At 43.7% G+C, this 16,405-nt stretch overlaps 1 protein-coding gene and 1 long non-coding RNA gene across 3 annotated transcripts in view; one reads left to right on the top strand and one right to left on the bottom strand.

Annotated features, from left to right (window-relative positions):
- The window catches only part of LOC310888700, a 220,217-nt gene that overhangs the window by 633 nt on the left and 203,179 nt on the right, over positions 1-16,405 (top strand). The window lies entirely within an intron of this gene.
- The window catches only part of LOC310888684 (microtubule-associated protein 1B-like), a 79,480-nt gene that overhangs the window by 46,149 nt on the left and 16,926 nt on the right, over positions 1-16,405 (bottom strand). For both annotated transcript variants that reach the window (XM_083815630.1, XM_083815631.1), the window contains 2 exons: positions 15,392-15,493; positions 872-954 (listed from right to left, as the gene is read on the bottom strand). In XM_083815630.1, the coding sequence (XP_083671756.1) occupies positions 872-954; positions 15,392-15,493 (185 nt within the window). The remainder of the gene's footprint in view (positions 1-871; positions 955-15,391; positions 15,494-16,405) is intronic.

Below are 16,405 nucleotides of genomic sequence, written 5' to 3'. Positions count from 1 at the left end.
GGGAGCTGAAATAATCAGATTTTAAGTAGAAAATGGATAGGACCTAATTTGTATACCATTGTCAGACAGGTATCGAAACAATGTGTCATATGTCTTAAAAATAACTCACAGACAGGAATCAAACTCCAAATGGGAACAATAGAGAAGGGAAATGTTCCTGGGAAACAGTGGCGAATTGATTTTACAGTTAATGCAGCTCCTGTTGATACTGAGTCAGAAGGACATATGGTTTTCTCCCTGGCAGAGTAATAGAACCAGATCTGAAATATTTTATGAACAGATGAGCCAAACCTTTACTATGTTTAGTTAGATAGAAGGAAGTCTAGAAACTTTGTATCTCTAGCGTCACCTTACCCACTAATTAGTCAGCCTTATCTATAAGACCATACAGAACTCTATCCCAGGATGGGGGAGGAGGTCAAGATAACCCAGGCCTGGAGGATGTGTCTGAAAAAGAATAGGTGAGGAACTCATGGTATGCATAGGTCCTTGGATATGTAAATGACTGATCTTAGTATGCATGCCTAAATTGACTATCGATGACCACCAGAAGACCCAGAAAGACCACCAGTAGAAACAAATGCGCATGCATCAGGTACATTTACATATTTTAATGAGTCCCATGAAATGGTATGAATATGTTGATTCTTTCTTGGAAATCTAATGAATATGTGTATTCTGATTGTATATAACCCCTGTAGCTTGAACAATTCAGCACGCACAGTAGGTGGAGCGATCCCCTGTGTGTCCGGCGCCGCAATTAAAGAATGCCTGCTTTCTAAAACTCCAAATTGAGTCTTAGAGAGTTTCTTTGATTGACTTTTACGGTAACACTATGGTCCATGCAATAAAATATTTCTGACTGACTTACCTCAGTACTAACTGCTTCATCTGAGGGATTGATCAGGACTACAGTTTCTAAGACATTACTTCTATGGTGAAGAATTTTCCGACCTGCAAGCACAGAGAGGAAAAAATAAAAGAAAATTTAAATTAAACCAGCCATCCAGCATGGTTTAAACCAGCACTTTCCATGAGCTAGCTATATGTCCCACCATTCAGTAGCTCTCTGGTAACCAAGAGCATCACACACTGGCCACAGCAGCTGAACTGGCTCATGTCTTCAGAAATATGATATCATGTTGTCCTGTAATGGAACAAACTCTCCCTTGGAAAAGAAGAGGTATTGTCTATGTTTAAATAAACATCCCTATAATCAAGTATCATTTATGTAGTACAGGACCCAAAAAAATGTTTATCATTTAACCTAGGCTCCCTTTGATCAGAGACAAAATACTCCTTCTGTAAGAAACAACAGAAAGTTGGCAAGAGAAAGTAGCCTTAAGTTGTCCTTAAGTGACATGTGACCATATATGGATTAAAAAGGGTTAGGGTACTTCATCAGAAAAGACCACCAAAGACCACCAAGGACCCCCAAAGAAAGGAAGGCATGCACAGAAGGTCCTGAAAAGGAGCCAAGAAGTACGACGATAAATATAATCAAGAAACTGGCATTAGGTGTGCTTCATTTGTTGAAAATCCAACAAGCACCCAGGCCTAAATAAAAGCAATAGCTCTCCTGAGTGTGTGAGAATTGGATTATTGCACACCGGGCAAAGGATCCGCTTTTTCAAACAACAGTCCTAGGGGCCAGAAACTCCAGAAATTCAAGGCAATGAAAAAAAACTGGCAATAGCAATGGGTCCTGCCCCTTCTCCCTGACAGGAGGACTCCCTGTTACTCACCTTGGTCTCACTGAGCTGGTGCGGATCAGGGACTAGAGTAACTGTCACCAGCTGAGCATATGGCCCTGTATTTTTATGGACTTATCTACACCACAGATATAGCTGAGACTACACAGTCCTGTAACATGCACAGATGGTTTTAAATGAGGTTTTCCAGGAACTATTAGCAGCTTAGCCACAGCAGCTGGAAAGTCAGCAAGGGCTGCAAACTTCCCCTTGTCCTGGTTTCAGTTAAGACAGAGTTAACTTTCCTCCTAGTAGCTGGTAGGGTGCTATGTTTTGGATTAGGATGAGAAAAGCGCTGATAACATGCTGATGTTTTAATTGTTGCAGAGCAGTGCTTACACCAAGCCAAGGACTTTTCAGCTTCTCGCTCTGTCCTGCTAGCGAGCAGGCTAGGCGTGCAGCAGGAGCTGGGAGGGGACAGACCCAGGACAGCTGACCCAAACTGGCCAAAGGGGTATTCCATACCATCTGACGTCATGCTGAACAATATATAGGGGTGGCTGGCCGGGGTGGGGGGCCGGCTGCTCGGGGATAGGCTGGGCATCGGTCAACGGGTGGTGAGCAATTGCATTGTGCATCACTTGTTTCGTACACATTATTATTATTAATACTATTATTATTATTATTATTATTATTGTTGTTATTATTATTTCCCTGTCTTAATAAACTGTCTTTATCTCAACTCACAGGCTTCACTTTCCCATTTCTCTCCCCCCATCCCAGAGAGGGAGGGGGGAGGGTGAGCGAACGGCTGTATGGTGTTTAGCTGCCAGCCGGGTTAAACCACAACAGTTAATATTCCAAGAGAAGTAGAAAATGCAGTTATACCAGCAGTATGGGAAACAGATGTACCAGGGAAGTCGAAACTGGCACAACCGGTAAAGGTGGAATTAAAGGAAGGAGCCAAACCTGTTTGAATCAAACAATATCCACTTAAGATAGAAACTAGGCACGGGAATGGTGAAAATTATTGACAAATTTCTCAAATATCAGATTCTGGAAGAATGTAAATCGGAATACAATACTCCAGTTTTTCCAGTAAAGAAGACGAATGGCGAGTTTTTTGTACAAGAGATTTGTACAAGATCTTAGAGCAATAAATGAAATAACAAAGGATATTTACCTGGTAGTAGCTAATCCTTACACATTGTTAACATCTGTGAGAGAGAAATATAGATGGTTTACCATGATAGATTTAAAGGATGCCATCTTTTGCATACCTCTTGATAAAGATAGTAGAAAATTATTTGCCTTCAAATGGGAAAACATATTGAAGTTTTTGTACCACATATGGTAACAACTGTTTTAGAACAAAAGGGGGGGCCACTGGTTATCACCCAGCCGGATGATCAGGCAATCAGGCAATACTAACTGAACAAGATGACATAACCTTGAAAACGACTAACCTGTTATATCCAGCAGTATTTCTAGGAACTGTTCCAGAAGAAGGACCGTTGGAACACAATTGTGTGGAAATAATCGAACATACGCCAGCCACAAAGATTTGAAGGATGTACCCCTTGAAAGGTATTCAGTGGGAATACCACACTCTGTGGCACCCACAAAGCTCAGGGAAAGTAGAAAGGATGAATCAAACAATAAAACAACAATTGGCTAAGTTAATGATCGAGACACCGCTGCCCTGGACGAAATGCTTACCATTGACACTTTTAAACATAAGAACTAAACCACACAGTGAGACTGGATTATCATCATATGAAATGTTATATGGTATGCCTTATTCTCAAGGGATGCCCCTAGGGAACAGTATAGTTGAGGATCATAGTATCCAGAAATACATAATTACCATTGGAAGGAGATTACAGGAGCTAAGAGAAATTGGGATGATGACTCAGACACCACCTTTAGGATTTGCTATTCATAAAATACAACCAGGAGACAAGGTCTTAATAAAAACCTGGAGAGAAGAATCATTGAACCCCCGATGGGAGGGACCGTACCTTGTTTTACTTACTCCTGAAACAGCTGTGAGAACAGCAGAAAGGGGTTGGACCCACGCATCCAGAATAAAAGGACCAATAACTACCGAAGCCTGGAGGGTTGAGTCCACTCCTGGGGAACTGAAACTGAGACTAAAGAGGAACTAATATTCTGGCAATGAGGTTCTGCATGAATTAAGAGCACTGGATAAAGAGGACAAGGCTGAAGGGAGGAAAGTGAGAAGGCAAGACCAGGGTAGGACCCTCCACTGCGGTGTGTATGGTCTACCGAGGGAGGCAACCCCTATGGGTATTGACCGCCGAGTGAGAGTGCCTCGACCGGACTTCTCCCGCGCTAAGATCAGGTTGTCCTGAGAAAAATAACATGAGAACCTTTTGAACCCATAATAAAATTGTGATTAGTTTTTCCAGGAGCTGGATCACCCCGAAGGGCTGAATGGTAACACAAGCTCTGAAAGCGGGCCCAACCCCATGATTGAAGGTTTTTCCCACACTCTGATTGTACGTATGCATAGGCGTACTCGGGTTTCTTATGAATACGTAAAAGCAATGATCTATATATTTAGAAAGTTCGACGGTTGTGTGTGCGTGTTGGTAGAGCGTAGACTCCCCGCGCACCCAGCACTGTTTACTTGCCTTTTATAAATATTACTAAATTCAGATTGAGTTTGTAAGGAATGGTCCAGCAATTCGTGCCACTAAGGGATTTGAAGGGTTAACATTGAGGCCTGGGTTTAGGTGATAAGAGAACAAACGGATTTCTTTAGAGAAAAACTGCTGACTCTGCATGGACGTGCAGTAACTTCTGACAGCCGGCCAAGAGACCACCAGATAAGGAAGAAGAATATGAGCCTCCCATCCGAGCAGCCCCCGAGAGACTACCAGAGACTGATAAGCAGGCGCCCCTGGGAGGACTTCGGATTCGGGAAACCAATTATAATAACCCTGCCTCTTCTAGAAGTAGTAATGAATATGTATTAGCCTAGGAGTATAAAAACCAGCTGCCTAACATAACAGGTGTGCGTCCTGGTGGAGCAGAGACTCCCGGCGCACCCAGCGCTGTTTGCTTGCCTCTATTCGTTTAATAAATTGTAAACTTTGATTGTTATCCTATTTGGGACTCAGTCATTTATAACAAGTTGTATCTTCATTTATAACACAAAGATACGTGGTGGCCACCTGACTCAAAGCCACCAACTTTGGACTTCACTGAAGTTGCTCCAAGTCTTATCTGGAATCTTGGAAGTGATCACACACTTGCCAGAAGGCAAATATTTTGGGATATCACCAGAGAAGGAGGTGACCCGTGCTGAAGAAGACGCACTGTATAAAAAGCCACCAGAAAATAAGAAGCAATATGCCCTGTTCACTGATGGGTCCTGTCGTATTGTGGGAAAGCATCGGAGGTGGAAAGCTGCTGTATGGAGTCCTACACGACGAGTTGCAGAAGCTGCTGAGGGAGAAGGTGAATCAAGTCAGTTTGCAGAAGTGAAAGCCATCCAACTGGCTTTAGATATTGCTGAATGAGAAAAGTGGCCAGTTCTCTATCTCTATACTGATTCATGGATGGTAGCAAATGCCCTGTGGGGGTGGTTACAGCAATGGAAGCAGAACAACTGGGAGCGCAGAGGCAAACCCATTTGGGCTGCTGCATTGTGGCAGGATATTGCTGCCCGGGTAGAGAACCTGGTTGTAAAGGTACGCCATGTAGATGCTTGCATACCTGAGAGTCGAGCCATTGGAGAACATCAAAACAACCAGCAGGTGGATCAGGCTGCTAAGACTGAAGTGGCTCAGGTGGATCTGGACTGGCAACATAAAGGTGAGTTATTTATAGCCCGATGGGCCCATGACACCTCAGGCCATCAAGGTAGAGATGCAACATACAGATGGGCTCGTGATCGAGGGGTGGACCTGACCATGGACACTATTGCACAGGTTATTCATGATTGTGAAACGTGCTGCAATCGAGCAAACCAAGCAGTTAAAGCCTCTTTGGTATGGAGGACGATGGCTGAAATGTAAATATGGAGAGGTCTGGCAGATTGATTACATCACACTCCCTCAAACCCGCAACGGCAAGCTCCATGTGCTTACAATGGTGGAAGCAACCACCGGATGGCTGGAAACATATCCTGTGCCCCATGCCACCGCCCGGAACACTATCCTGGGCCTTGAAAAGCAAGTCCTATGGCGACACGGCACCCCAGAAAGAATTGAGTCAGACAATGGGTCTCATTTCCGAAACAACCTTATAGACTTGGGCCAAAGAGCATGGTATTGAGTGGGTGTATCATATCCCCTAGCATGCACCAGCCTCCGGGAAAGTTGAACGATACAATGGATTGTTAAAGGCTACACTGAAGGCAATGGGTGCTGGGACATTCAAACATTGGGATACGCATTTGGCAAAAGCCACCTGGTTAGTCAGCACTAGGGGATCTGACAGTCGAGCTGGACCTGCCCAATCAAAACCGTTATATGCTGTAAAAGGGGACAAAGTCCCTGTAGTGCACATAAAAAATGTGCTGGGGAAGGCACTCTAGGCTACTCCTGCCTCAGGCAAAGGCAAACTTTGGGATTGCTTTTGCTCAGGTACCTGGATGCGCTTGGTGGGTAATGCAGAAGAATAGGGAAATCGGTTATGTACCTGAAGGGGATTTGACTTGGGAAGAGAATAGTATATGATTTGAACTGTATGATGTTAATTGCTATATAATACTGTATGTCATCACTACTATGATGGCTATATGTCCTATTAATGGTATGTTGTGGTTTAACCCGGCTGGCAGCTAAACACCACACAGCCGTTCGCTCACCCTCCCCCCTCCCTCTCTGGGATGGGGGAGAGAAACGGGAAAGTGAAGCCGGTGAGTTGAGATAAAGACAGTTAATTAAGACAGGAATATAATAATAACAATAATAATAATAATAGTGATAATGATAATAGTATTAATAATAATAATGTGTAAGAAAACAAGTGATGCACAATGCAATTGCTCACCACCCGTTGACCGATGCCCAGCCTATCCCCGAGCAGCCCGGCCCCCCACCCCGGCCAGCCACCCCTATATATTGTTTAGCATGACGTCAGATGGTATGGAATACCCCTTTGGCCATTTGGGGTCAGCTGTCCTGGGTCTGTCCCCTCCCAGCTCCTGCTGCACCCCCAGCCTGCTTGCTGGCAGGACAGAGCGAGAAGCCGAAAAGTCCTTGGCCTGGTGTAAACACTGCTCTGCAACAATTAAAACATCAGCATGTTATCAGCGCTCTTCTCACCCTAATCCAAAACATAGCACCCTACCAGCTACTATGAGGGAAAATTAACTCTGTCCTAACTGGAACCAGGACATGGTATCACACTAACAGTCATGTAGATAACAACGAGTGAATGTTATTAGAACTGGACAAGCATAGCGGTGTGTTGTAGCCAGAACAGGCTTCAGCATGCGACGATCCAACATCACACGCTATCTGATCTGCCCTGAAAGATTGTTGTGACAGATGGAGCTCAAAGTCAGTCATGGACTACACAAACTCAGTGGACATTTTATATACATATATGAAAAGTGGTGATTAATTATCATAATATTATAATGGAAAGTGTGGGACCCGAGTATTGCATAAATGGTATGGACTAAGGGGTGGATATTGTCCTGGTTTTGGCTAGGACAGAGTTAATTTTCCTCCTAGTAGCTGGTAGGGTGCTGTGTTTGGGATTTAGGGTGAGAATAATGCTGATAACACACTGATGTTTCATTGTTGCAGAGCAGTGCTGACACTAAGCCAAGGACTTTTCAGCTTCTCACTCTGTCCTGCCAGTGGGCAGGCTGAGGGTGCAGCAGGAGTTGGAAGGGGACAGAACCAGGACAGCTGACCCAAACTGGCCAAAGGGATAATACATAGCATATGACGTCATGCTGAACAATAATATGAGGTGGCTGGCCGGGGTGGGGGGAACCGATGCTCACGGATAGGCTGGGCATTGGTTGTTGAGTGGTGAGCAATCACATTGTGCATCACTTGTTTTGTACACAGTAGTAGTAGTAGTACTAATATTATTATTATTATTAGTTTCATTTCTTTTCTGTCTTAATACACTGTCATTATCTCAACCCGCAAGCTTTCATTTTTTTCCTGATTCTCTCCCCCATCCCCCAGAGGGAAGGGGGAGGGTGAGCGAATAGCTGAGTGGTGCTTAGCTGCCGGCCGGGTTAAACCAGAACTGTGTGACATCATATGGTATGGAATATCCCTTTGGTTGGTTTAGGTCAGCTGCCCTGGTGATGTTCCCTCCCCACCTCTTGCCCACCCCCAGCCTGCTGGCTCTTGGGGGTGTTAGAGGGAGTCCTGATGCTGTGCCAGTATTGCTCAGCAGTAGACACAACACTGGTGTGATACCAATGCTGTTCTAGCTACAGGTGAAGAGCACAGCACTGTATGAGCCGCTGCAGGGAAAGTTAACTCCATCCCAGCCAGATCCTGTACACCTGGAGACTCAGCAGAAGTTCCCTGTTCAACCACGCAGGTCTTCTTCCCCGCCAGCTCATCTTACAGCACATAGGGACAGCCTGCCTCTGGGCCTTTAAGACTTCCTTCTTGAGGAGCGTCCAGCCTTCCTGGACCCCTCTTCCCTTCAGGACTGCCTCCAAAGGGACCCCCCATACTAGTGTCCTGAACAATCGAAGTCTGCCCTCCAGAAGTCCAAGGTCGCAGTTTTACTGACCCCCCTCCTGACTTTGCCAAGAATAGAGACCTCTACCATTTCGTGGTCACTGCCCAAGACAGCTCCCGACCACCACATCTCCCACCAGTCCTTCTCTGTTCATGAACAGTAGGTCTAGCAGGGCACCCCCTCCAGTAGGCTCACTAACCAGCTGGGTAAGGAAGCTATCTTCCATGCACTCCAGGAACCTCCTAGACTGCTTCCTCTGGGCTGTATTGTATTTCCAGCATACATCCGGGAAGATAAAGTCCCTGTCCTGGTTTTGGCTAGGATAGAGTTAATTTTCCTCCTAGTAGCTGGTAGGGTGCTGTGTTTGGGATTTAGGATGAGAATAAGGTTGATATCACACTGATGTTTTAATTGTTGCAGAGCAGTGCTTACACTAAGCCAAGGACTTTTCAGCTTCTCGCTCTGTCCTGCCAGCAGGCAGGCTAGGGGTGCAGCAGGAGTTGGGAGGGGACAGACCCAGGACAGCTGACCCAAACTAGCCAAAGGGGTATTCCATACCATCTGACGTCATGCTGAACAATAAATATGGGGAGGCTGGCCGGTGTGGGGAACCGGCTGCTCGGGGATAGGCTGGGCATCGGTCAGCAGGTGGTGAGCAATTGCATTGTGCATCAGTTGTTTTCTACACATTATTATTAGTAGTACTATTGTCATTATTATTATTTTCCTTTCTTTTCTTTCCTAATAAGCTGTCTTCATCTCAATCCACAGGCTTTCATTTTTTTTCTGATTCTCTCCCCCATCCAAGAGAGGGAGGGGCAAGGGTAAGCGAACGGCTGTGTGGTGCATAGCTGCCAGCTGGGTTAAACCACAACTGCCCTGCAGAGGGAACTCGACAGGTTGAATCGCTAGGCAGAGGCCAATGGGATGAAGTTCAACAAGGCTAAGTGCCAGGTCCTGCACTTTGGCCACAACAACCCTATGAAACACTACAGGCTCCGGGCAGAGTGGCTGGAAAGCTGTGCAGAGGAAAAGGATCTTGGGGTGCTGGTCGATGCTCGCCTGAACATGAGCCAGCAGTGTGCCCAGGTGGCCAAGAAGGCCAACGGTATCCTGGCTTGTATCAGGAATAGTGTAGCCAGCAGGACCAGAGAGGTGATCGTCTCCCTGCACTCTGGTAAGGCGTGCTCTGTTTTGGGCCCCTCACTTCAAGAAAGACATCGAGGCCCTGGAGCATGTCCAGAGAAGGCGTACGAAGCTGGTAAAGGGTGTGGAACATAATTCTTATGAGGAGCAGCTGAGGGAACTGGGGTTATTTAGTCTGGAGAAGAGGAGGCTCAGGGGAGACCTTATTGCTCTCTACGACTACCTGAAAGGAAGATGTGGGAAGCTGGGTGTTGCCCTCTTCACACAGATAACCACTGATAGGACAAGAGGTAATGGCCTGAAGTTGCACCAGGGGAGGTTTAGGTTGGAAATTCCAAAATATCGGAAGTCAAGCAGGCAGGACAGAAGGTTGGCTTGGCTGACCAGGGATCTTCTTCTGGAGCTTAGACATAAAAAGAAAGTGTATGGCTGTTGGAAGGAGGGTCAGGCAATGCAGAAGGAGTACAGGGACGCTGTTCATTTTGTACGGAGAAAATTTGTGCGGCCAAAGCCCAACTAGAGTTGAGGATGGCCAGGTCTGTGGGAGACAATAAAAAGCTCTTTTAAGAATATGTGAACAGAAAAAGGAGGAGCAAAGAAAACATAGGTCTGCTACTTGATGGGGATGGTCACCTCACAGACAAGGACATAGGCAAAGCAGAGACGTTTAATGCCTTCTTTGTCTCCATCTTCAATGCTGATGATGGGCTTTGGGACCCAGGGTGCCCTGAGCTGGAGGACCATGACGGTGGGAATGACAAACTCCCAACCAACCTTGAACGTGTGCGGGATTTGCTGCTCCACCTGGATCCATACAAGTCCATGGGTCCGGAAGGGATTCATCCCAGGGTGCCTAAAGAGCTGGCTGACGTCATCGCGGGACCTCTCTCAATTATTTTTCAATGGTCTTGGGAATCTGGAGAGGTCCCATTGGACTGGAAGCTAGCAAATGTTGTGCCAGTTTTCAAGAAGGACAAGAAAGAATACCCTAGCAATTACAGGCCTGTCAGTCTCACGTCAGTGCCTGGTAAAATTATGGAGAGGATGATCCTTGAAGCGCACCTGGGGGACAATGCAGTCATTGGTCTCAGCCAACATGGGTTCACGAAGGGTAGGTCCTGTTTAACTAACTTGATTTCCTTTTATGATAAGATCACCCATCTGGTCGATCAAGGGAAACCAGCTGATGTGATCTTTTTGGATTTCAGCAAAGCTTTCGACACAGTTTCCCATAGGATCCTACTGGACAAAATGTCCAGCATACAGCTAAAAAAAAAAAACATTATAAGATGGGTGAGCAATTGGCTGACAGGCAGGGCTCAAAGGGTTGTGGTAAATGGGGCCACATCAGGCTAGCAGATGATCACTAGTGGGGTCCCTCAAGGCTCCATTTTAGGGCCAGTCCTCTTCAATGTGTTTATAAACGATTTGGATGTGGGACTATAGAAGGTGTTTTGAGCAAATTTGCTGATGACACTAAACTGGGAGGAGCTGTGGACTCTGTTGAGGGTGGAAAGGCCTTACAGAGAGATCTGGACAGATTGGAGAGCTGGGCAACCACCAACCCGCATGAAGTTTAACAAGAGCAAGTGCCGGGTCCTGCACCTGGGACGGGGCAACCCTGGCTATATGTACAGACTAGGCGACGAGATGCTGGAGAGCAGCCCCAAAGAGAGGGATCTGGGGGTTTTGGTCGATAGCAAGCTGAATGTGAGCCAGCAGTGTGCCCTGGAAGCCAGGAGGGCCAACCGTATCCTGGGATGCATCAAGCACGGCATTGCTAGTCGGTCGAGGGAAGTGATTGTCCCGCTCTACTCTGCGCTGGTACGGCCTCACCTCGAGTACTGTGTGCAGTTCTGGGCACCACAGTACAAAAAGGATGTGAAACTATTGGAGAGTGTCCAGAAAAGGGCTACGAAGATGGTGAAGGGCCTAGAGGGGAAGACATATGAGGAGCAGCTGAGGTCACTTGGTCTGTTCAGCCTGGAAAAGAGGAGGCCGAAGGGAGACCTCATCGAGGTCTACAGCTTCCTCACGAGGGAGAGTGGAGGGGCAGGCACTGATCTCTTCCCTTTAATGACCAGTGATAGGACCCAAGGGAATGGTGTTAAGCTGCAACAGGGGAGGTTTATGCAGGAAAAAGTTCTTCACTGAGAGGGTTGTCGCACACTGGAACAGGCTCCCCAGGGACGTAGTCACATCACCAAGCCTGTCAGAGTTTAAGAAGCGTTTGGACTGTGCACTTAGTCATATGGTCTGAATTTCTGGGTAGACCTGTGCGATGTCAGTAGTTGGACTCGATCCTTGTAGGTCCCTTCCAACTTGGGATAGTCTGTGATTCTATGAAATTAGGAGACATTTCTTCTCAGAAAGAGTAGTCAGGCATTGGAATGGGTTGCACAGGGATGTGGTGGGTGGGATCCCTGGGGGTGTTTAAGGAAAGTTTGGACTTGGTGCTTAGGGACATGGTTTAGTGGGTGACATTGGTAGTAGGCTGATGGTTGGACCAGATGATCTTGAAGGTCTTTTCCAACCTTAACGATTCTATAACCAATGACAGATCAACTTCACAACAAAGCGGGCAAGTGCAGCAGTAACTGGAGCTAAGCTGGCACTGGCATCCAGAAATCCTACTCCACCTGTCCTGACCACTTTGGCAGATGAAGCCTAAAAACAATTCCTATGGACATTTTGGGATAGGCCCATGGAATGGAAAAAAGTACCTATATATCTGTTCAAGGACGGGGAACAGTGGTGATGGGAATACAAATATACTAAATATGCAGAAGCTGATTTTGACACACATTATGGAATAAGTGGTGGAGGTTGTACTGGGTTTGGCTGGGATGGAGTTAACTTTCCGTGCAGTGGCCCATATAATGTTGTGCTCTGCACTTGTAGCTAGAACAGCATTGGCATCACACCGATATTTTGTCTGTTGCTGAGGAGTGCTGACACAGCATCAAGACTCTCTCCAACCCCCCCCACAGCCAGTAGGCTAGGGGTGGGCAAGAGGTGGGGAGGGGACACCACCAGGGCAACTGACCTAAGCCAACCAAAGGAATATTCCATACCATATTATGTCACACTCAGCAATACAAGCTGGGAAAGTGAAGTTGGGAAAGGGGAAGGAGGAGGGGGGCTCTCCTTATGAAGATGTCTGTCCTCCCAAACAACCAACACATCTATTGAGGCCCTGCTTCCCAAGATGTGGCTGAACATCGCTTGTTGATGGGAAGTAGAGAATTTTTTCCCCTCTGTGCTTCTGCACAGCCTTTGCTTGTTTTTTTTAATTCAAGGGAAAAGAAAGAATAAAAAATTATCCTTATCTTAACCTGTGACTTTTTTTTTTTTCTTTCAAGCACACTTTTTTCTCCCCCTCTTCTTTTGAGGAGGGGGAGTGAGAGAACAGTTGTGGAGTTCAGCTTTCCAGCAGGGTAAAACCACCACAACACTGCAGGCATGTGGTGTGGGGACAGATTTGACCCCATTTCCTCCAAGCTTCCTTTTTAAGAATGACTCATACCCTTCACATTGAAACACAGACTGAGCTGGTGGTGCATAAATAAAGAGGCTTCAGTCAGTAGTCAAACCTCACTACAGTAAGAGCTGTGCAGACACACTAAATGCCTCTGCCCTTCCTCAGGAGTAAACTATCCCTATTTTCGTGTTACACAAAGAGTTCAGTCTCAGAAGGCTGCAGAGAATTAAAAAAAGCTGTTTAATTACATCCCATCTGACATGCCATACACTATCCTCTCACCTTGGATGAACACTTTCTGAAGAATTTGGGTAGCTTCTTATACAAGGAATTTCTGAATTTGAGACCATAAGAAAATATGAACTTACAACCATCGTTTTAGTATTTATGTTGCCAGTTTCATAGATTGAACACTCACCAAAATTCAACATTTGGGCATTGTAACAAATGAAACATTCTAAAATTTTATGAACATATGGCAACAACAACAAAAAAAGCTCTCCTTCACATCAAACAGTAGAGAAAACACAGAGGACCCTCATCAATTTTGGCAACTTATTGTTTAAAGATTGAGCAGTGCTGAAAAAACACATACATTACTGGTTGACATAGAGATGTTGATTAATTCCAGTCACATGCAATTAAGCTGTAATTCAACACAATGACAGGCTCAGACAGGTCTAGACAAACAAGAAAAACAAACAAAAAATACAATTCCTAAAGGATTCTATAATATTTCTATAGAAAGAAAAAAAAGAGGCGCATAATCTTTCATTTACCAAATAAAAGTAGAGTATTTAATTCATGCAATGCTATCAAGAGATAACATCTTAAAAAGAAAGCAAAAATTATTAAACACACTAGAATATTTTTGCTGAAGAAGCAGCATAGGATCTTTTTTCCCCCTGAAGTTTTAAAGATGAAGTTTTGTACATGTTAAAGATGAGGTATACCACACATTGTATTTCTTAAAGATAAATTTTGTTAGTTTCACTTACCAGAATACCCTCTCTGTAAAACAAGGCAATGGGTGTCACTGAAAAGTTGAATTTGCATCACTGTATTTAAACTGAAATAAGAGATGTATTCCAGGACTGAGTTTACTTCCATGTAATTCAGTAACTACACGTCTTGACCCTAAATCTTCAGAGTATTCACTAGATCTGTTGGTTTTCAAACCAGGGAAAAAATAGAGGCATATCTTTTCCTTAAATCTGGCCATGTTTTACTCTTTATAGCTATGGGCAGATATGACAAAGTCTGCTATAATCTATGCTGCAAAAGGAATAATTAGTTACATAAGACATTTTGGTACATTATACAACACCATCAGGTCAGTGCTGTCATGTTAGCTAGACATCACGATCTCTTTGTCAACAGCGTATAGTAACTGACACTAGGAATGTGATATAGTAGTATGATACAACATTTCATAGCCCTTTTCACCATACTTAAGAGATGTTGCTGAAGCTGGAATTTATAACGTTTATTAGTACTAGGTTCTACTGGTCAATGTGCACATGGCCACAATGATTTCACCAATGAAAGCAAACTGTACTCGTTTGAGAAGGCTATATATTTTTATATGAAAACCAAGATTAATTTTCACACATGCTCACTCAGCATTTGTGTTAAAGTAATGAGATGTTAAAACTTACCAAACACTTGAGTCCCATGCAACCAGAACAAAATCAAGTTTTACACTTCAAACTTTTTTTTAATTTTTATTTTTAATTTTATGAATCCTCTAAAAGAAGGACAGCCTTGAAAAGGAAGCAGATTTAATCTCATGAGTCCTGTAAAATGTTAACTTTCTCATAAAAAACAAAGATCCTGTAAGTCAAGATAGACCCTTCACCCCTCAGCTTTTTATACCAAGAAAAAGTTCCAAGCCATTGAGGGAGAAACACAGCTTGAGCTACACTTGTACAACAGCTGTGACACCATTTCCGGCTCTGTCAAACTGTAGAGCTAAGCTTTCAGGTTATTTTTTGTATGTGCTCTACCTACCACAATAAGGAACAGCTTAAGTCTCCAGGACTAATAGATTGGCACTACGTAAACTGTTCAGTCAAAAAGTAAGTTTCAGTTAATTTTAATGGTGCCCCAAAACTAACATGTATTACTAAAGTAATCATGATCATATACACATCAAGCTAATGTAAAAGACTGAATATTTTAAAGTTTCATTTAAGTGACAGCTTCTGTAAGTGACATTTACTTTTGTCAGAAAGTTAAGACAAATTTAAACCATATTTTAAAATAAAGGAAAAAAGTATTCATTGTAAAGAACCAGAGAGAAAAATGGGCCATCAGATACCTAAGCATATTTATTAATTCTCCTCTCAAAAAAACTGATAAACTTCCAAAAACTCACCTTTAACTTCAGGAGAGAATCGAGCTGAATGGCGAGACACAAAAAGTTTCAGTTCTTGATCTAAGTTGCACTCAATCAAGTTTGTGTCCCATGACCGGATTCCTAAAATTCAGAATACAAAACATCTAGCTTGACATATGAACACTAGAAGTTTCAATTCACTATTACTCAGTTTACATTCTTGTTATTTACATATTTCTAAATTCCAAAAACAGCCTCTCTTCCTTTCAAGCCACACAATCATCTTCTGCAAAGTGTTGAGTGCTCAGAAGAAGCACTCTGGACAGGGATCAGTCAAAAGCAAGAAGAAATTTGCCTTTCCAAGAGGTAACAGTCCTTTAAGGCCCTGCATCCTAGTAGTGACATTATGAGAAGTTATTGATGTCCCCGAATTTACTTTAGAATAGCAATTTACAAAATTGTAGAGTGAATCACTCAGGAGATACTTTAGCCACATTCCACGACCACTTTATTTGTCCTCCTGTGAAAAAAGAGCGTCGTCTAGCATGTTGTAAATTAATACTTAAATATGAAGTATTAAAATGCTGACCTCTTCATTCAAAAGCTTTGAAGCATCCCATATTTTAAATTAAAATTTAAGTGATCTTTTATTTATTAAATATTAAAATCTAGTTTTGAGATTTAAAAATAGATCTTTTTGATCTTTTTCTTTAAAAATAAATAAATAAAAATAAATATCACATCTTTATTCCCTACAGCTTCCCCCCCCAGCTACTTAAAAAGTGAGACACTTGACATATAATGTGAACATAAAAAGATATTTTGAAAGCAGACATTTTAAGGACTGAAATTTGACTGGGGAAAAAGAAAAAACTTCACAGCAGCCAAAAGATAAACATATAGATTCCTACCATAAGATTTTTATGAAAAAACAAACCAAAAAAAAATAAAACCTCCAACACTACTAACAGGAGAATATGTTTTAACATTTTTCTATAATTTTCTTGTTAAGCTTTGAAAAATAATGAGTAGGCAGTTGCACTAAAGGTAAGC

The sequence above is a fragment of the Anser anser genome (genome assembly GCF_964211835.1).
Source record: "Anser anser genome assembly, chromosome: W".
Classification (NCBI taxonomy): Eukaryota; Metazoa; Chordata; class Aves; order Anseriformes; family Anatidae; genus Anser; species Anser anser.
The sequence above is the reverse complement of the archived record's forward strand: the minus strand, read 5'-3'. Positions and strand labels throughout refer to the sequence as shown.